The sequence below is a fragment of the Spea bombifrons genome, chromosome 3 (assembly GCF_027358695.1).
Source record: "Spea bombifrons isolate aSpeBom1 chromosome 3, aSpeBom1.2.pri, whole genome shotgun sequence".
In the NCBI taxonomy this organism is placed as follows: Eukaryota; Metazoa; Chordata; class Amphibia; order Anura; family Pelobatidae; genus Spea; species Spea bombifrons.
This window is the reverse complement of record NC_071089.1, coordinates 26,439,643-26,462,266: the sequence shown is the minus strand read 5'-3', so window position 1 is coordinate 26,462,266 and position 22,624 is coordinate 26,439,643. Positions and strand designations below refer to the sequence as shown.

Below are 22,624 nucleotides of genomic sequence, written 5' to 3'. Positions count from 1 at the left end.
AACTAGAAGTAAGGGAGTAGGATTCATGAAGGGTAACAGCAATAAACTGTTTTCATTACAACGTTCATCTGGTTGAACACATCTACGTAGAGGTTATTACGATGAGTAGATTTAAACATGCTTGGGGTAGGCATAAGGTTACCCTGAATATAATGAAGACCATGGAGTGATTAAGGTCTGACAGCGGGAAAATGAACATACCGTATTGTCAGAAATCTAACTTCAAATTCCATGTTTGTGTGGTTTTTTTTTCTATGTTTAATAAATAAGCTTAAAGCTTTCTTGCTATTGCAAGAAGTACGTCTCTTGAGAGACGTGTAACAAGCAAAGAAAAGGAAAAGGTTCCTAAGGAAGAAGGTTAAAGGCCAACACTTGTAACCATTCTTAAAACAGTTCATAGCTGCATGTGTCATAAAATGCATGGCATGAAAGTGTTTGCAATATAACTTATATTTATGAAAACGCCAAATGACCTTTTAGTTACTTTAACAATGACATTTCCCTTTTTTGTGTGTCTGTTATGTATGTCATTCATACATTTTAACACGTATGCCCTACAAGAACGCACACAAACTTGTTATTAATGTAAAAAAGTCTACCCAAATTCGTGAATGCAGCAGTTTTACATTAGCTGTGAGCGTTTCTTAAAATGAATTCGATCTATTAACAAGAACAAAAGTCAAATTGTATGTCCAAACTAAATGTATGAGAAACGTCTAACACGTCTTAGATATTACTAATAGTACTGTTAATGAAATAAAACTTAAAAGTAACCATCCCTTAAAATTCTATTAGTAGATGAATTATGTGGCACCTAAGTTTGTGTAAATGTATATATACAGTTATGGTCAACATTATTGGCACCTTTGAATATGTTGTACACCATATACAATAGCTTTCAAAATAATTGGATATTATGTAGTTTGTATTAGAATATCCTAATGTAGTGTCCAAATGTATTCAACAATAGATGCCTTGGCATGCATTGATTTCACAGAATAAACATAAAATATGACCTGAACAGCATTAAAGGAACCCTTCCCTAATATTTGGTTGCACAACCTTATATTATTACAACCCTATATTTGGTTGCACAGTAACAGCCTCTGTTTCTTGTCGCAGTCTATAGGCTTCTTTCCATTGTCTGCTGGTGGTTCCCCAACCTTCAATTGCATTTTGCGTAAGCTCTTGAATATTTGATGGATTCCTTTCCCCAAATGAAAATTTCAGCTTTTTCCAATGGGTTTCAATCACATTGAATCAGGATATTTATGAGTGTATGCTTCGGATCATTGTCCTACTAAAGGACCCATGATCTTTGACCCATACCTAGTTTTCTGTATAACATTTCCCCATGATGATCGGGGTTTCACTAGGCAGTCAAAGATCAGTCGTGCCTTTTTTATGTTTTGCTTTCGGCAGTGGGGTCCTTCTTAGTTTAGTGTACGGCATATGGTAGGGGTCAGCTGTAACCTGCGTGGATGTCTTATGTGGTATTTTTTCCACAGTTTGCACCAGCCATCTCTGATCAATTTTGCTCTTGCCATCACGTCCAAGTAGGTTCTTGACAGTTCCATGACCAGCAAACTTAATAACGCCGAGAACTGTTGAAACATTAAATCCAAGGTCTTTGAAGATGACCTTGTGAATCACCCAAAAATGATTTATAATTCTTAGGGTTGTGATGATATAATTTCTGATGCTCTCAGACATCTCTCTTGTCTTCATTCTGAAAAAGGAACAGAGAATAAAGGTGTTGTTCTTCAGCATTAAAGCCATCATTGATTGGTTAATTCAAGCCATGTGAGCACTGACATTTTATCATAGGTGAGCCTAATTTCACAGCAATGACATTCCGGTTCTTTTCAAACGGATTTTAATTCTTCAAGAGGATGCAATAATCTAGTCATGGCAATGTTTCCTTTTTATACATTTTCTACCATTTCATTTTTATTTTATCCAATTCTGTATCAAAACATATGAGTGTATATAGTTATTGTTCATAATGTACAAAATATTCAAGAGTGCCAATAATGTTGACCATAACTCCATGTATGTATATATATATATATATATACAATTCACATAGGAATTTACTTTGACTTTAAAGAGCTTTAATTAAAACAGGGAGGGTTTTAATTAGATTTTCTGCTGCTGCCTGTGTTTTTCCACCTTCCAGCCTTTATTAATAAGATAGGCAGCATGCCAGGTATAGCGTTAGAAGTATTTGCTTCCAGCAGGTAAATACATTTCTATATTGGCTTTTGCTTTGACTCTCTACAAGGAGCGATGTAAGATACATTTCCAATTATTTGTCACAACTCATATTAAATCTTAAGACCGATTATGACAAGTTACAGTCTGCAAGGCAAGACGGCACTTTTAAGATTTTATTTTTGCCGACACCCTATGGAAACAAGGGATTGTGTTATTTTGTCTGGTGGTGTTTGAAGTATGCAATTTTACTTGACGACAAAGCTGTTGGGAAAAGTAGAGGAAGCCTTTGGAGTCTATCCCTGGGGCTTCACCTGTAATATGTATACATCATAGTGTTCACAATTTTTCGCTACATTAAGTCTGCATCCAGGTAGAATTTAGACCCACCTGCTTGTGGTCCATTTATGATCCATTTTCATTTCATTTTCCTCTCATTAGACATCTGCTCCAAAAGAGACCATGTCAGGGGTGTCCAGCCTGCGGCCCTCCAACTGCTGCAGGACTACCTCATATGGCATGCTTGATTGAGCCTTTGGGCATGTTAAAGCTATCACTGTTTTCAATAAACATACTGTTTAGAGCCATTGAGAACGTAGCATGGGTTTTTTTATGTGTTTCAAATAAATGGTAGAAAGAAACAGCAAAAAGGACTGTTATCTCGTGGAGGTCTCCAAACGTGGCAGTATGCAGCAGCATAAATATTTCCAGAAGCAACATGTGTTTGATTCTCGTGTTTGGGGAGACAGGCATGAGGAATTCATGTATGTGCATATCTATATGAAAGATCTGTTTAAGATAAATGAACAAAAGTACCTCAGTGGTATTTACATTTAAACAAAAAAATCTTCTGTAAGTATAAAAAATGCTTGAGACAAATTCTCTTTAAATTCTGCCCTTGGCCAGGCAACCAAAGTTCATTATAGCACAATTATTGCGGTTTGGATAAATGTTCAAATTCTTTAGTTCTGTAGTTATTAATGTAAATGAACTTACTCATTAGAAAGTGATTGCCGGATTCCAAGCAGCCCCTGGCTGGCTGTTATTTCAAAACCATTATTGGATATATTTATTATTTATTTTTACATATTCCTCACAGCACAATCATCCACATTATTAACTTTTGATTCAGTAGTTTTTTAAATTATTTTCTTATTGATTTTTAGCTGGCTATAACGGTTTCTATATTGGATTTTCTAAGCTTAGTTGGAGGCAATGTGTCAATAATTATTCTGGTCTAAAATAATTGGACGTTGTGTGAAAAAGACAGAAATGTTGCCTTATTTGCAGTGTATTCAATGCATTCATTCTGTACTTAAAACAGAACCATCTGCACTATTACGCGACATTAAGAGAACGTTAATTATCTCTATCGGTGTCCTGAGATATGACTCACAGCTGATTCATTCATTCACTCACTCACTCACTCACTCACTCATTCATTCTCACAAGGGCATCAGCCATAAACATAGAAAGCCCTTTTTTTTTTTTTTTTTAACAAATGTGTAGTCTCCCTGAATTCGTGAATATTGATTTGCGTATAAAAAAAAAATGCAGAACTTAGCAACAGATAAGAATCATTTGTGTGGTTCTTAATCATGCCATTTCCAGGGTAATATGCGTATCCTATGCAATTCTAAACTGCTTTACTGTGTATCCTTTTATACATAAAACATTTATGTTTATATATAATGAATATTTTGTGAATAATACTTTTTTTATGTGTTTACATTGGCTTTTGTAGTCTATATAACAAAATAAACATTAAGGAATCAGTTAGAAGTAAGTTAACAGGTATTTGGGCAAAATCATGTGAATGTTTAGCTGTCAGTTAAAAAAATAATTTTTCCAAGAGGTTAAAGATAAGTGGGGTGAACTTCCAGAAGGAATGGAGTTTTATATAGTGGGATATTCTGTACATGTGTAGACCAAGTTGTTTTGAAGTCTAACAGGTATGGGCGGACTAATGCTAGGAGCCAGATTGTTGTTTTCTGTCATATCGGTCCTAAAATATATTTTAGGAAGACTGTAGAAGACACTTGAGTATTCACGTACTTATTTCTGCTGCTTGAATTTGGGAATATTGTTACCAATATTCTTGCAGTTCATGTTACTGAAATGTAATTTTTAAATTATCTTTGGTATCCTATGTGGTGTGTTATCTATATGATTAGATTGTTACCAATCAGTTACTCTAATTATATTTAAAATTAGTTGTTCCAAGTATAATAATTGGTATTAAGCTAGGAATTTAGCAAATACCGCATTCCTAATTTTCCTTCCAGTTTCTTTTCTTTCTGTTCAGCAGAACAGCCGATTTCTTGTTAAATTGGGAACAATGAGGCAAATAGCATTTTTGACAGTATTGTGATGAGGATTAAGCGTTATAAAATTAACTGCAGTGGAAATGGGAAATTACATGAGACACATTTTTCTATGGTTTGTGTTTGCAAAACATATAAAAACTGGCTCTTTATAAAGGTTTCAGAAGAAAACAAACCAGTGACTGCTCAGAAGGGGTGCATCTATATAACTTACACTTTACAAATATTAATATGGAGCACCATTTGTGAGCTCGTATATTAGTACATTCTCATAGTTTTTTTTGTTTGTTTAGTTTACATTTATAATGCAACTAAAATAGTGTACTGCAATAATTGTGATACAACATGGAGAAGCTCCCCTTCCTGGTTATAGGGTTTTAGCAAAGGAAATCGAGATCTGTGCCCCCACAGCTTGGATCCCTATTAATAATTTGGTCGCTCATTAGCAGAGTAACTTCGCATCCTCAGGCCTTTACACAGTGCAAGAATGTGAGGGATCAAACAAAAATCACAGCCACATCGGATCCCTGCTCCCTTAAAGGATGTGCAATGTGGTCCACCTCTACACTTTCACTGTGCCTGCCAGGGCCTAATGTGGATCTGTCATTCAATGAAATAGGAATCGGTTATTCTGCATGGAAGCTGCTTTATTTTCATTGGGTGCCATCTGCGCGTCAGTAGCCTTTCTTGTTTTGTATGGATTATGTAGAAACTATTTGATTGACTAAAAACAACTATAATACTTATCAATGCTCAGTGAAATGATGCACCCCGCATAGACATAAAACGGCGACAAAAAACACTCTCCACGTAACCTTAGACTCTGCCGACGTTTAATAAGGAAAAGCTAAGCTTCATCTTAGTACTGACTCCACAACAGCTGACGAGTTACCAGTTGGCTGCTCCTTAGTGTTATAGACAATCTGTCCTTTTCCCTTTTCCTGCGGCATTAGCAACCCTTGTTTAGTGTATACCATGGGAACAACCATTTAACTTCTTGCTCTATCTGGCGAAAATTATAGCGTACAGATAGCAATCATCGTAGGGCAACAGTAAGTTCTGATCAGCAAAATGTTTGTGTCCTGGAAAGCTTGTGATCATCCTGCGTTGAAGGTCCCCATTGTGTGCCACCACTTTGCAGCTTCTACTTTGAGGATTCTACTGCCAGGGTACTCCAGTTGTGTATGTGTGTATATATATGGGTGTGCGTATGTATAGGTGTGTGTGCGTATGTATAGGTGTGCGTGTATATATATATATATATATACCGTATTTGCTCGATTATAAGACAAGGTTTTTTTCAGAGCAAATGCTCTGAAAAATACCCCTCGTCTTCTAATCGGGGTCGTCTTCTAATCAGACCTCAAATAGAGGTCTGATTATGAGACTAAGATGCACCGCTGCAGGGGACCTGGATCCTCCTGTCCCCCCCCCACCCCATTTAACACCCCCCCACACACACACTTACCGGTGCTTCCTGCTGTAGTGCCGGGGCAGCGGGTTGACGTCTACGCGATCCGCGTAGACAACGCCCGCTGCAGCCGGAAGGAGGTGTGGCTAGCAGCGGGGGTTGTCTGCGTCCATCGCGCAAATCCTTCCCCGACTGTCAGAGATCAGAGTTCCTCGCACCGGTGCGGGGAACTCTGATCTCTGACAGCCGGGGAAGTTATGCGCGACGGACGCAGACAAACCCCCGCTGCCAACTCCACCTCCTTCCGGCTGCAGCGGAAGGAGACGTCAACCCGCTGCCCCGGCAATACAGCAGGAAATTGGAAGCACCGGTAAGTGTGTGTGTGTGTTAAATAGGGCATTTCTGGAATGCCTTATACCCCTATATCCCATTCTGGCACTTAGGGGGTTAAAAGGCATATTATATAGCAGAGTGGCATATAGGGAGGTATAAGGCATTTCAGGAGGCAGAGTGGCGTTAAGGGGGCATTTAATAGAGCACTCTGCCTCCTGAAATGCCTTATACCTCCCTATATGCCACTCTGCCCCATAATATGCCTTTTAACCCCCTAAATGCCAGAGTGGCATATAGGGGTATAAGGCATTTCTGGAGGCAGAGTGCTCTATACAATGCCTTTTAACTCCCTTAATGCCACTCTGCCTCCTGAAATGCCTTATACCTCCCTATATGCCACTCTGCCCCATAATATGCATTTTAACCCCCTAAATGCCAGAATGGGATATAGGGGTATAAGGCATTTCTGGAGGCAGAGTGGCACATAGGGGGTCAAAAGGCATACCATGGGGCACAGTGGCATATAGAGGGTTAAAAGGCATATCATGGGCCACAGTGCCATATTGGTGTAGCAAGCCTGGGGTCAGATGTGCGTAACTGGGGGACAGGTTGGAAAATACAAGGAACTAAAAACTAAAAAAATATTTTTCTCAATCATAGCTTTTATTAAAAAAAAATAGTTTACATGAATTAACATTTACTGGTAAAACTTTTTTCCTTTAGGGTCGTCTTATATTCAGGTTTTTTCTTTTTTTCCTAAGTTAATATTCAGATTTTGGGGGGTCGTCTTATAATCAGGGTCGTCTTATAATCGAGCAAATATGGTATATAATATATGTGTATAATATAAAGATATAAATGTATTCTAACACTAATATAGATTCATACATGTAAAGTTAAGAAGGGGACAGTTTCCTTTGTTTTAATTTTTTCTTATTAGCAGAGGAAGTTATGTTGCTGTAGAACATGTACTTGAGCAATGCTCTTCATTGTGAATAATGACTTATTCACAATTTTCATGAATCTTTTGTCAAAAAGTGAATCATGTCTTCCTATCAATTTCATCCTTTATTAGCTTTATTATTGCCATCCAAGAAAATCTATCCAGACAGAAGGTATCTCATTCCCATGATTCGTTATCCATCCCCGACTTCATTAAGAACCTTGCGATGCTCACCTGTAATACTTATTCACGTTTGCACAGTCTCTGTGCTCAGAATGTTGTAAATATCTAGAATATGTAATATGCAGTTTATTTAACTATTTACACAATTTATTTCAACAGCAGTGACTGGAAATATATAATGCAAGACATTAGGAGTCAATCGCACACGGTTTTATGTGTTACAAACAAAGAGAGACTCTTCAAGGACACCTCCACTTAATTTTAGCATTTCTCATTTATTGATTTAACAATGCTGTATGACTTTTAAGATAAAGGAAGAAAGGTCATAGTCAAGCCACTTGGGTAAGATATTATTTTATTTGGCCTTTTTACCTTTTCCAATACTGACAGTACACACAAACGTATGTTAACTTACACTTAACTGCCAAGAGGATAGCATTAAACAGAATAAAAAATAAATCTGTCCTCTGTAGTCCTTCCACTCCACAAAGTTAATAACGAGAAGCTCCTCAGTGTTTGTAATCAAAACAGCAGAAAAAAAAAGGAGCAGAGATGGAAACGGTAACAGCTTTTATGGAACGAAGAGGCCAACAGCCGCCAGTGTAGCTGATGAACTATGTTTATGGAAGAGCTATTTCATTGTTTTAGTTTGCCTTTTTGTATGTTGATAGGGCCACCTGCTGGATGGATTTAAACTTTGCCTCCCTAATAATTTATAATTCAAAACTAACCACAGAAAAATGGGTATTGATAAGTTTGTGCTAAGGAAGATGGAAAACTTAAATAGGTATGCCATCTGGTTCAAGAAAAATTAAGACTTGTGCATCTTCATGACCAGATGAAGGACATTGCTAGTGTATCTTCATACCTTGGTGCATTCTGATGGTCTAATTCTCAAAGCTGGATTGCCATCTGAAAATAACATGAATAATTATAGGAGCATTAAAATCCAATAATGTAATTTGATTATTATGTATTATTTACCTTTATTGTCTTATTAAATGCACTGAATGGAATTGGATAGAACAGCCAACAGATGTGATTACAATACTGTCATTTTAAAATTAATTTTAGATTACCGGTACTTTAAATCTTTAGTATGTTCTAATATGCAGGGTCTCATTCAACAAACATTTTCAAATCGTATTGTTCTATTGAAAAGTAAACTATAGAAAAAGAATCTGTTCAATATTTATCATTTGTATCTTCTGTAAAAGTGAAAAGTAAAGTTTTCAGCACCATCTTTTAGACTACATGCCTGAAAGAACTTCCAAAAGTTCTATGGCTGCTTCTTCACGCAGAAGTTAGTAGGGACATGAATCTGATATTTTTGATTGTGAATTGTATGTAAAAAGATTTTTGCATGCAATAGAAAGTATGTCAGATTATGCTTTACTATGAGACTGGATACCGTTTGCATTAATATAATAACAGATGGAATTTGAGAAGATACCACTGAAGGTCAGGTCCTGTGTTGATCATAGTTTCCTTGTCACTGGATCTTTGGAAATGTTAAGGTACGAGTATCCCAAGGAGACTCTGTTCCTCACTACCACAATTTTCTATAGCATAGTAGAAAAGGAAAACATATTAAACACCTCAGGGGTTGCTTTTCCTCTTATTCTGTCTGTTTTGCTTCACATTAAACTTTTATACCCAGTCTCTCTGTCAAACGTTCTATAGTGTAACATAAGTCTTACTGATGCTTCCCACTGTTGTGTACTTTTTGCTTCCTCAGCCTTTTCAGATCAACACAGGAACTCCCTGTTGCACCATCTATGTTAGCGTGATACCATTAAGTTACTATGTGATGTGGAGTTTGAAGCAGTGAAAATATGTTCCCCTTAATTAGGTTCCACATACAGACTCCCTAGAAATAGCAGTGTTGTGTTTAGCTAAACTTACATGAAATTTGCTACCGTTTTATTGATTCGGGAGCTGCGCTGTTTTTTTTTTTTCCTCCTCTCTGATTGAATCCACTGTGAGGCATGTTAACATTAAGTCATGAATTTACTAGCCTTTTTATAATGAAATGTCTTGATAATGAACCCTTCTAGGGTTCTAAAGAATAATACACAGTATATATTTTTATTTTTTTTGGCAAGCAAACATTTTTCTTCGTCTTAATATTACTAGGTACTGGCTCATAAAAACAACAAATATTCCGTAAGGGAATATGTTATGACCTGTATAAATCTTTGCAGTGTATATATTACTGTATTTTGGTGTTTGTGTTTCTTATTGTGTTTTTTTATTATTTATTTCACAAACTACTCCGTTGCAAGAATACCAATTTTATTTTGTGTGTTCCGACACAATAGCTAGTGTTGAGAGAAAAAGAAATCCTTCTTCCCTTTCCAATTTTCTATCTTTACTTTTCTGTACTGTTCTCGCTTTCTTTTCTCATTCTCCCCTGTTCTCCTCTCTTCCCTCTCTGCTTCACCCCTCCTTCTTCTTCTCATTTTCCCATGTTTCTAACTGTCCAGTTGTTCTTTTTACTTCCCTTCCTACTGTCTCTTTCCCTTCCCTCCTTTCTCTGCTGTCACATCTCCTTCCCACCCGTCCCTACCTCTTCCCGAATGCCACACTTTCTTATCATCTATCTCTATCATTTTTCGTACCCAGAAAACTGAGGGAAATGACACGGGGCCTAAATGCTGAGTGGAACCAATCATGGTGCAGGAAGTGATTTGACTTTTGTTTAAGTCCCATCCAGCATGACCAACAATGGGGACGGGTTATTATACATGTAGAGAGAGTGTATTATTTTTTATGTTTATAATAACATAGGATTTAAAGCTTTAATATTCTGTCTACATTTTCTACATATGGATTATAGACTCTTAATTTTTAACAAAATCATATGTTTCCGTTTTTGGAAAAGAAGATGAAGTGTAAAGAAAATGTAATGTGAAATAAATCACTTTTATAGTAAGCCCTAGACTTCTTAAAGACGAACAACATTAATAGCTGTGGCATTTTAATTTATATTTAATTTATATTGTAACCCAGGGGTCAGCAAGGTGTCCGTCACCGACCCAAAATGAAGTGAATTCATACAGACCTTTTAGTCCGGTGTTCTCTCGCGCACTTCTTCAGTCCTTAACTGCGGGATATTACTTACATACCCCTGCTCCCAGCAGGGGCATGTAAGTACCCTCTACAATCCCTCTACAGGACCACCAGGGGTTTACTCAGTAGTGAGAAAGAGAGGGGTAAGGAGGGAAAATATTCAGAGCAAAGGAAGGCAACAAAAAAAATAAAGGGTGAAGAGGTTGATAAAAAGGAACTGAGAGCGGGAGAGAAAAGAAACACAGTGAGAGAAGACAGCCAGTGAGGGAGAAAGAGTATGTGCGTTTTGAAAGTGTTCATAAAGGAAAGTTTGTATGTTTAGGGCAAGCTTGTCTGTGTAAGGGCAAATAAGCATCGGTCTATAAGTGCAAGTGTATACAACACATTTTAACCTAGAGCACTATATAGTTTTGTAAATTAAAAAATATATATTACAGTACCTTAAAAAAAATGCCCGCCATGAAGTATGTCACTGCCTATGCCTCTTGTAACCTTATTTTCGTCTTTAGTGTACATGTAATTTACTTTTTTCATATGACTTACAGGTAAAAAATGTATTTAACATGACGGCTAAGGAGGGAAGAAAGAAAACTGTGAGCGCCTTGGTAGTTGTTGGCAATGGAAATGGAGTGGCAGGTAAGTGATCTCAGATTTTATTATGGCTCCTAAAATTTACCTAGGGGTAGAATCTTAACCAACTCCTAACAAAGTGATATTTCTTTAAAGGGGAAGTTTAAACAATGCATTCCTCAACTTAAAGAAACTATTTTTCTTTTAAGAAGCTTAGCACACTGCCCATTGTCCTGTTTTTTTCGCCACTGGTTGGCTGGAAAGCATCCCAGTGACGTCAGTGTATTTTGTGTATACTCACAGAGGGTGCTGTTAGTAGGGCTGCAACTAACGATTATTTTAATAATCGATTAGTTGGCCGATTATTTTTTCGATTAATCGATTAATCGGATAAAAAAACAATATGCAAATTTTTCGTTTATTTAAAAGAATTTAATGAACTGGATGTTAAAAAACAACTTAAAATTTACATTAACATTCTTATTTTGTTATGATGTAATAAAAAACAATATTTTCAAAGTACAAGAACCCAAACACAATATTTATGAAACAAAATAACCCCAAACATTCTGAAAAGAGGTGGACTATTACTGTTCAAGAAACTTTGCCCCAGCACTTTGCACTTTGCACCCAGCACTTTGCACCCAGCACTTTGCACCCAGCACTTTGCACCCAGCCCTGGCACTTTGCACCCAGCACTTTGCACCCAGCACTTTGCCCCAGCCCTGGCACTTTGCATCCAGCACTTTGCACCCAGCATTCAGCACTTTGCACCAGCACTTTGCACTTTGCACCCAGCCCTGGCACTTTGCACCCAGCACTTTGTACCCAGCACTCAGCACCCAGCATTTTGCCCCAGCCCTGGCACTTTGCATCCAGCACTTTGCACCCAGCACTTTGCACCAGCACTTTGCACTTTGCACCCAGCACTTTGTACCCAGCACTCAGCACTTTGCGCCCAGCACTTTGCCCCAGCCCTGGCACTTTGCATCCAGCACTTTGCACCCAGCATTCAGCACTTTGCACCAGCACTTTGCACTTTGCACCCAGCCCTGGCACTTTGCACCCAGCACTTTGTACCCAGCACTCAGCACCCAGCACTTTGCCCCAGCCCTGGCACTTTGCATCCAGCACTTTGCACCCAGCATTCAGCACTTTGCACCAGCACTTTGCACTTTGCACCCAGCCCTGGCACTTTGCACCCAGCACTTTGTACCCAGCACCCAGCACTTTGCCCCAGCCCTGGCACTTTGCATCCAGCACTTTGCACCCAGCACTTTGCACCAGCACTTTGCACTTTGCACCCAGCACTTTGTACCCAGCACTCAGCACTTTGCGCCCAGCACTTTGTACCCAGCACTCAGCACTTTGCGCCCAGCACTTTGCCCCAGCCCTGGCACTTTGCACCCAGCACTTTGCACCCAGCCCTGGCACTTTACACCCAGCACTTTGCACCCAGCCCTGGCACTTTGCACCCAGCACTGGCACTTTGCACCCAGCACTTTGCACTGTGCCCCTGCACCCAGTCTCCAACTCTGCCCTGCACCCAGCCCTGCCCCCACATTCTGCCCTGCCCCCACACTCACACTCTGCCCTGCACCCACTCTGCCCTGCACCCACACTCACACGCTGCCCTGCATCCCCACCCCCACTCTGCCCTGCACCCAGTCTCCCACTCTGCTCTGCACCCACACTCACACCCTGCATCCCCACCCCCACTCTGCCCTGCACCCAGTCTCCTGCCCTGCACCCCCCACCCCCACTCTGCCCTGCACCCCCACCCCCACTCTGCCCTGCACCCCCACCCCCACTCTGCCCTGCACCCACACTCACGAACCGCTCTGTGCGAATGGAGCCACTCGCACAGAGCGAACCGCTCTGTGCGAATGGAGCCACTCGCACAGAGCGAACCGCTCTGTGCGAATGGAGCCACTCGCACAGAGCGAACCGCTCTGTGCGAGTGGCTCCATTCGCACAGAGCGATTCGCTCTGTGCGAGTGGCTCTGTGCGATCCGTGCACATAGACATGAAGAATACTTACCTCCGGAACGCGTCACATCCGTCACGTAGCTAAAAGAAGGCGGAGACTGCAGAGCGTGTAGCAGAAGCGGGGAACGCTCGCGGAGGTAAGTAAAAGGAGCCGAGTGCTCCAACAACGAATCGATCACTCGATTAATCGATAACGGAAATCGTCGACAACGATTTCCGTTATCGATTATTATCGATTTTATCGATTCGTTGTTTCAGCTCTAGCTGTTAGACCGCTCTGAACTAAAGCCCTGCGCGGGACTGCTTTTTTAATCCCGCTCCCGCTGATTTTTTGCCCAATCCCGCCCTCTCCCGCCACATTTGTGGCCAATCCTGCCCGCTCCCGCCACATTTGTGGCCAATCAAGCCCACCTCCTTACCTGAACTGCAGATTTCCGCGCAGTCCCGCAAGGCTGCCCTCTAGTTGCTCCCTCACAGCGTCTCTTTTCTTGCTTCGCCCAGGAACAAGGCGGAGTCACGGGAAGTGACGTCACATTACGTGACTCCATTTTGTTCCTGGGCGGAGCAAAAGAGGAGACGCTGTAAGGGAGGAGCGAGAAGGCAGCCTTGCGGGACTCCGCGGGATTATCGGGACCCGCAGGTAAAGTGCGGGTCCCGCCTCCCAATGCAGTCCTCTACTCTGAAGCACAAGCCAGAACTTTAGTTGGCTGGAATTATGTAAGGCACAAGTAGGTGCAGGCAGCATGGCAAAACACAAAACTCCTGCAAGCTAACGTCTGGTGTGGGGGGTGCATAGGGGTGTCCTGCAGAATTCCTCCATGCATTTGTAAGAGAGGAGAAAATACAAATTTAAGGGACCACTCAGCTTCCATTTTACTGCATGCATTTAGTTATTGGAGTTCTAACAATCAGACTTCTGTCTAATGTAAATCCTCCCTTGGATGCCTCTACTAAATCCAGGAAACAGTGGTATGTATATAATGCTCAGTGGCACTGCCATTGAAGTCACTGAAGCAGCAGCCAATCACATTTATGCTTTCAAAACATCAGCATTCAAAAAGCATACTTGTGGTTGGTTGCTGTAAAAAGTGTTAAGCAGGCATACAGAAGTATTTATTTAGTGATTGTGCCAGTTCTTGAAACAAAAATCAAGGTGTCTTAGTCACGTTCATGAAATGGGGCATGGATTTTACTTCTGATAGAGGGAACACAGATTTACCTTAACAGTTTAAGGTTTGCGTGCTTAAAACAGCGATTTATTCTTTAGAATCCTGTTCATTTTAATGATGGTTTCAAGCCATCCATGCATTCGTTGGCAGCAGCGTGTAATTTAGGTCACCATCATGCTATTTCACCCATGAGTGAGTTCTTGGGCATTTTACCAACAGAATGATGAATAGGATTTGCGATTTGAAGGTTTTAACATAGAAATCAAAATGTCTTTAAAAAAAATGGTGGTAGTTTCCTCACTTCTGTATAGCAGTATTGCAGACCTTTATACCTGTCTGTGTATGAATGCTTTTAACATATAGTTGGCAGGAGAGATATACAGAGCCATCCAAACTATTTTTGGAGCTGAAACTTGGCCTGCGTTATAGTGAAGTCCGTGACATGAAACAGCAATGGTCCTACATCTTCAGTAAATAAACCCCATTGAGTGCCACTGCGTAACAGATGTAAAGAAACAAGGATAAGGTTTGGTCATTAGACCTTACAAACTAAAATAAATAAGTTATTTCGCTAATAGATTATGTTTTCATCTAGCTGTCACATGTTGGCTGATAATAGATCCTGATATACCCGTTTTCCCTCTCTCTCTCTAAATAACCCCTATATGTTTATGCGTGACAGCATCACTGCCTGGTATTGAGGACATGGTACGGTTAATCTATTGTGTATGTGCTTTTTTCAGTTTTAGTAAAGGGAATGTCTGTGAACTTGGTGGTTTAATGTCATGCACACTGACAGCTTAATGGAAACACCGTTTAATGTATGTTCCTGACTCTACGTTGCGGAAATGGCACTCAAATAACACAAAATGATATATTTGATCTGCATACAAAATCTGTTCTGATTTGCAGTTAGCATGCAAATTGTTCTAATGCTCATTTTAGTCGTTATGTCCCATTGACATTTATGAACACCTTTTCAAGGTTATAGATAAGAAATAGAGAGAAAACTGTTCTCAAAATTAAAGGAACCACCTAGTTATTGGAGATAGAAATTAGATGTCTCTCTCATTTAACACCTCTCCCGTCTACTTCAAATCAGGAATTATTAATCTGCATGCTCAATTCCGTTAACTCCTATTAAAGTTACTAAAATGGACATTTGGCAAAACTATTCAGATACAATATATATGATTGGCTGCAACTATTTTTCATTGATTTCAAAGGGAGCTCAGCTCCCATTGACTAGAATGGGGGTTCTACTGAGCATGTACAGGAAGCGTACCTTGGTACGCACCCTGCTTCCAGTAGAGGCAGCTGGGGGAGGGGTTAATTGTGACGAAACTCCAGTAACTAAATACCTGCACCTATTTGCATGCAGTAGAACGCACCAGAGCCTACGCAATATGGATTCCATAAATGCATTTAACATTAAAACAGGGCATGTGTGCTCATTTGAGTTTTAACTCGACCAAAATAGCTGAGATCTATTTTGTCTTGAGGGATTTTTTCCTTCCCAGAGCTTAGTCCGTAATAGAGTGGTTACTTAACGTATATCACCAAAGTAAAAAAAAAAATTTTGTGTCATGATCATTCTTCTCTTAGAAGAAAAAAAACTTAATGAAACTAGGTAAAGACTTTTTTTCAGTGGGATGATGTAATAACTAATAGGCATATACTGCTGTGCTTGATGTCCAATTACAATTCTAAGACACATACACACACACACAAACACACACACACACACACATGAAATAATTATCAGATCGTATATTATGTATTCGTTTATTACAAAATTAAATCATCTGCAACATTCCTTAAATCCATCATGTTTTACAAATGTTAGTGTTTTATTTTTCTTACCCTTCAGCCATCATATGCACTTTGATGCTTATGATAGCCGAGTGTCGCCTTCAAAATAACATCTTTTTTGTTTGCGTGCAAAAGCTATTTACATTGCAAGAGATCTGTTCTCCTACTAAGTAATGCTCATGTGCAAATACTCACTGCCAGCCAGCCCCAACTCTGGCTTGTGCAATAGTCCCAGCAGACCTTTGAAGGCTCCGCGCATGCGTGTGCGCAAAGCACTCCTATGGCAATGGGAATGCTTTCTCGCCAGGGATCGGCTGCTGTGAGCCAAATGCGGACAGTAGAGGGGCCTTCCTATAGATTTAAAACACCTTTGCTGCCGTTCTAGCCCTTTTGCATTGTATTAAATGTTTGTTTTTGTTACAGGATTTGCCATCGGAAAAGCCTCTGATAGGATGGTGGCTCTCAGAAAGGTATGTAGCTTATTTCTGTAGTTCCCGATAGTGAACAGTATTTCTGTGGCTCACTCCTTAAACGGTCATTATTACCCTACACGCATTCTTCTACGGAAAATATTCCGAGGGAATACAAATTTGGGAATATATTCAATGGACGCATGATTATTAAAGACGCAAAGTTGATACAAGTGGCCCCTGAACCTCGCTAATCTAATCATTTAGTAAACAAAATGTCTGGAATTTCCAGCTAGCTGATACTATAAGCAAAATCCTCACAGGGCATTGATGGAAAGTGTGAAGGACATGGGAACGGGGGGATTATATGGATAAAAATAAAGAGTGAATGGTCAGAATGTGGGAAAGAGATGGAGATGAAGGAGAAAGGAGCATTTGTTTTCAAGTTCGCATAGAAGGGAAAAGATCAGGGAATGCTGGGAAGTAGCATGTAATTCAAACAAAAATCACAGCTCAGAACGAGAAGGGTTTAAGCACATCTTTTAGATTTAGTTTTAGGAATGAATAACTGGTTTTATGTATAATTTCGAAACTGTGCAAAATGTGTACTTTTTACTACAATACGGAGAACTGCTTAGTGGCCTTGATAATGGAAACCTGCAGGATCACCGCACAGGCATATTGCTAAACTGGCGGCTGTCACGTTTCATTGTTATGGCTGATAAATGTATTTGTTCATTTCACTTGTATTAACAGATAAGTGCCAAATCAAGGCACCAGAAATAGTGATATATGATTCTCTTTATACAAAATAGCTAAACAAAACAATCCACTGAATTTGCCAATAACAAATATTGTTATAAGGCTGTCAGGGACGGGTAAAGGCATATTGTCCCCTATTTTTAAGGATAAAGAATGCATATTGAAGTATCCATTAAGTAGGAAAAAATAAGGTACTGACCTAATGGGAAGCTGCAGATCAAAGGCACCCTCAATGATCCTGTTTTCACCATGCTTTTGGCCTGGGAACTATCACAGAAGCTCCCCCCAAGCCAATTCCCCACGCATTTGAAAGGGATAATAGAAACATAGAAAGTGACGGCAGATAAGAACCAGTAGGCCAGGGGTGTCCAAGTTTTTTTCTGCAGTGGGCCTCTTCATCAGAATTGTATACGTGTGCGGGCCGCACTCATTTTTCACTGTGTGAAAATATGGCCTTTAATAAGAAATGCAGATTAAAATAAAGTAAATGACACAAAACCTTTACTTTTCCTCTCACTGATTTCTGGGCCTAGAAAGTTTTGTGACTACAAATTCAGGATTCTGGATAAGTAAAAATGAAATAGTTCTATTTATTTTAGGGATACACCGAAATGAATATTCTGGACCAAAACCGAAAATTCAGGGTTCACTTAGCCAAAACTGAAAATGACCCCCCCCACACACACACTTTTAATAAAAGTAAGTTGCACACCAAAATTGTACAAAAAAAATTATATATTATGATTAACAGCAATCTCAGGCATACCCAGATTCCAGTATGTACTGGTTGGCTGGGCATTGTACCAGTAATTTTTGTCCGATTTTAGTGTGTAACCACACTTTTATTAAAAGTAACACACCACAATTGGACAAAAAAAAATCAACAATATGACTTGGCATGATAGGAGTGTGATTGCTAACAGCTGCTGGCAGCATCAATACACAAGGGGGGGAGCTAGCCAGGTTTCAGCATGTACTGGCTGACTTAGCATGATAGGAGTGTGATTGCTAACAGCAATCACACTCCCATCATGCCTAGGTTCCAGCACTTACACATCCATGCTATCACACACACTCATTCATTCATATACTCATTCATTCACACATTCATTCCCTCACAGGCATACTCATTCAAACAACCTCCCCCACCCCCTTACCTACTACAGCTCTCAATGCCGCTCACAGACTTCAGCAGGGGGCGCGGCCTCCCTCGTTCTCCCCACAGAGGAGGCAGGACTGGAGCAGAGAATAGACCCTCCCACAAGTAAGCGGCAGGGCTTGTGATCTTGGCTGCCGATCTCACGCGGGCCGCATGTTGGACGCCCCTGCAGTAGGCCCATCCAGTCTGCCCAACCTCTGAGTACTTTAATAATAATTTAGTGGGGACAGAGCTATCATATTCACTAAGATGACTGGTTGTCCCTATAACCGTGTGTCATTATCAAACCCTGTGATGTTGTGGTTATGCGTATGGACCTAAACAAAATCTTAAATCAGAGCTCTTTACCCATGTGCCTCTTTGAAGCTGGTGCTGGAGTTTGTCTTGCTTTTATCTATATGAGCCATTTGTTTACAAAGCAACACATTATGACCTGCTATCCTTTTCTTGTCCATTACTCTGTGTAGGCAAAAAACAGAGCAGTACACTATCTGCATTATATGGAAAGATACAAAGACCATACAAGTAAGTGTGATATAAAAGAGAAAAATGTAACCAATAATGGTTGTGTGTACATTACTTCATTATACTTTACTTTTACGGATGAGTTCTGCTTACATGCATTGACACCGGCTACATTGTAATAATATATTACCTCTCCGACTGTGGAACTTAAAACAAAACCTTAAAGACCTCTTCCAGACAGCACGGTGCAATATAACAGTATCACAGGTGTATCCATATATCACCATAAAGTGAACAGTGTTGTTTCGATAGTTTATTGTTATTTCTTAACTTTAGTGGTTGATATTGGCAAAATTGATCCTGTACGTCACATAGTTAAGTAGGCAGCCTGGCTTCCATAATATTATCATTAAGTCACCTTCACAGCTCATTCTATGAAGTGGATTGAATGCGTCAACCCTGCATTAACTCTTACTCATCCAACATATCTGCTCTTGCTCATTTGTGTTGTGTTTTATCTTCTCCGTAGTACATGACTTTGTGCTCACATAAATCATTAAGGTTTTCTTCGTTCCCTTCTGCCATTGGAAGCGTGTAGGTTAATGTCTAGTATTTGTTATTGGTCACGGAAAATGCAGTGATAATGGACAGCTTTGCCTGGATTTTTTGACATCCAGTAGGATAAAGTACCAGATGTAATCTAGAAGAAAAGGCAGAATGTAGTTAAAGGATATGGCTTGAGGAAACATGGTGGTGACGGAGGGCTTTTGCCGAAACAAATGATGCACCAAGTCCATTACTGAATGCCTATAGCTATGGAGGTCAGAATTTATAGTTGGTGTATACATAGTTTCATATACCCTCACTATATGACTAGACGGTCATCTCCCATACTTCTGAAAGATGACTACTATATACATGATTTTACAGTTCTAACGATACAAACTCCTTCAGGCAGCATCGCCAACAAATATGAATGTACAGCGATCGCCGCCGCTAGCGATTTAAACAACCGTACAGTGAGAGAAAGTGATCATGCACTAATCTTTTCATATAAAATAAATGACAAAGGCTTACATCATAGTCATCCTAACAGATTCAGAAATACAGAACAATGAGAGAGATTATTTTACTGTGTGTGTATCTGCTGTATGCCATTCTACTATTGTTTCATAAAAAAAGAAGTGCCAGATAAATCATTGCATCCATTTCTTAAAAATGTCTTCATAATATATTCATTTTCAGTGATGTACTCAATTAAAGCCTGCTTCCCTCAATTGGGACCAAGTGTGTTCAAGTACCTATGGCCTCCCATGGACTTTTTTGCATTAGGAAATTAAGACTAAAAGTACTAAATTCATTTTGTGGTCCAGAACCTCCAGGTGTATTAGATGTGCAGATTACAGCATTGTGCTGAAATGTTTTAGTAATTTCTGTTTAAGATGTGAGTCTACACGGCAATAGTGCTCATTGTTCCAGCTTTTTGTACATTTATGCTGAGGCTTACTGCGTGGTAAAGATGTTCATTTTTGAATAAGCTTCCAAGTACATATTCTTGATTTTATCTGTCATTTCCAAGGCCCCACATTATTTCATTATGAGGATTACTATGTGGTAAAGTCAGAATAGAGTTATTTCACAAAACGCTATTGTGGATAGTCAGTAAATGCACGTTTTTACCTTCTCTTAACGGGAACTCTAATTATGCTAAAATGACATGTTCTGTAGGTTGAACACCCACATATCTTAATTATATTTTGGCATTCGATGTGTGCTTTCAAGATTCAGCTGTGTTTAAGTGGCCGTCTTTTATTCAGGAGCTAGCTTTGTGCTGCTGTGTACGTGTGTGATTACTTTTAATTATGTTCATTTCCTTTTTAATCCCTGTAGTATATCATGACATCACAACTACTTTCAAAAGAACATCAATACGGATGAAGAAACAAAACTTTGGTAAGTGTGTTTCCTGCTTAGTGTTGTTGTTAGTTGATGGTAACAACAGAAAGAAAAGAATTTGGTGTTACTTATTTCAGCTTGCCAAGTATATAGCATTTTGTGAGTTCTTTAGGTGGTTTTGATAAATTATGAAGAGCCACCACTTAAAAGTTTCTCCTGCAAGAAGGGATGAACTAACTAGCCCAGCAAATATATAGTACATTGTTAGATTGAGTTCACAACATTTTCGGGAACTAACTTTTCATTGGGACAACTAAATTCATTTTGAAGGAGAAGGTCACTGGGTATGAGGTCAGTAAGCTGAAAGTGTCCTGCACATACAGGATTGTTTTCAAGAAACATTTTCCAGTGATAAGTTTTTAGGTCCTTCAAAAGCTGGTTAAGACATGTACATCATGTTGTGTTTCTTTCATCCCTGAATTGTTTTGCGTTGTAGTCAAAACCAAGTTTCCAAGTCCTGTCCTGTGTATTATCCATCCCTAATATTATAAAACATTATACAGGGTAGGGGAAGTTTTTTGCATGAAACATTTCTGATGATTTTCAGACACAGAGAAACAGTCCATTCAGATACAACATTGGGCTCTTTCCATGTCCCTCTTCCTCTCTTGGCTCTGAAAGCTCTTTTGAATTATTGCAGGTTTGTAAACTCCTTTCCTACTAGGGTTATTGTATCTGTCAAAAGGCAAGGCACTCTATTTGTTTTGCACACTTTCTTTTGCTTTTTTTATCACTTTGATCTGGTTCTTTAGCACAAATTTGCTATCGACCTTGTATATCCCCCCCCCCCAAAACAAACCCACTAAGAAATAAAATACAAAAAAAAGAGCATCGAAGTATAGTTTCGTAGATGAAAGATCACTTTTAATAGGACCTCTGCTGACCTTTGCTGATCTTAAGAAAATAGTTTTTTATAACTTTTTTGGTGTTTGATTAGGTTTCATTTTTTCATTATTTGGAAGAAAATTGAAGAACATATTTTTAAAGGTATAAGCCACACTATGGAGCTTTTCTGTCATCTTGAAGTACTTTTATCTAAATGGAATTTTGCAATGATATTGCTAAAGGAAATAATGATTATTCTTGTTCTTTAACACTGTAGGTCTTGTAAATGTTTAAAGTTTCTTTAAGAATAAAGGGTCGTCTGGGTATATGAGCATTTAAAGGAGACAGAATGAGCTTTATCTTTCCAAAATTTCCTCCTTTTTTCTTATTCTCTATGGCAAAATTCCGATAAAGTGCTAAAGTTGAAGCAATGCGTTTTTATTGTACACCTAATACTCCAATGCTTGTCAGGTTGTGATTGGCCAGTTATATTATTTTTAACGCTCAAAGTGTCACATTTCACCCTGCCACTTCTTCATTTGAATTATCATGTCATGTACTGCATAGTGGATGGAAGAATGAACAAAGTGTCTAAATGGCAAGGCAATTTACACATACACAAGAGATTTGACGCAATAATATAAATCATGCTTCCTCGCGTTAAAGTGAACATTGATAAGTCCATGGCTAATAGATGGATGCTAACTGTAGTTTAAGCACACTATTATTGGCTTTGACTATTCATAGTGTAATTCCCTACAGATTTACAGTTTGTGAATAGACCCTTAAAGGGTGTTGAAGTCTATCATTTGGAAGAGCAGCAGGAGAGATGAAATGTGATAGAAATATTAAAATGCATAAAGAATACTAGCAATGTGAAGCAGGATGGTAAATTTCAAGGAAACCGTTGGAACAGGAGACCTTAAATTAAAATGTTTACCTTGATACTTCCTCCGCACCTTGACAACAACTAGAAACATGCAGCCATTTCGGACCCCGGTTACAGTCTCTTGGCTCTATTTATTAA

At 39.3% G+C, this 22,624-nt stretch overlaps 1 protein-coding gene across 1 annotated transcript in view; it reads left to right on the top strand.

The window, feature by feature from the left end:
* The window catches only part of MRPS5 (mitochondrial ribosomal protein S5), a 56,918-nt gene that overhangs the window by 31,906 nt on the left and 2,388 nt on the right, over positions 1–22,624 (top strand). Inside the window, exons 6-9 of the mRNA XM_053459345.1 lie at positions 11,026–11,116; positions 16,444–16,490; positions 18,819–18,876; positions 20,707–20,769. Of these exons, the coding sequence (XP_053315320.1) occupies positions 11,026–11,116; positions 16,444–16,490; positions 18,819–18,876; positions 20,707–20,769 (259 nt within the window). The remainder of the gene's footprint in view (positions 1–11,025; positions 11,117–16,443; positions 16,491–18,818; positions 18,877–20,706; positions 20,770–22,624) is intronic.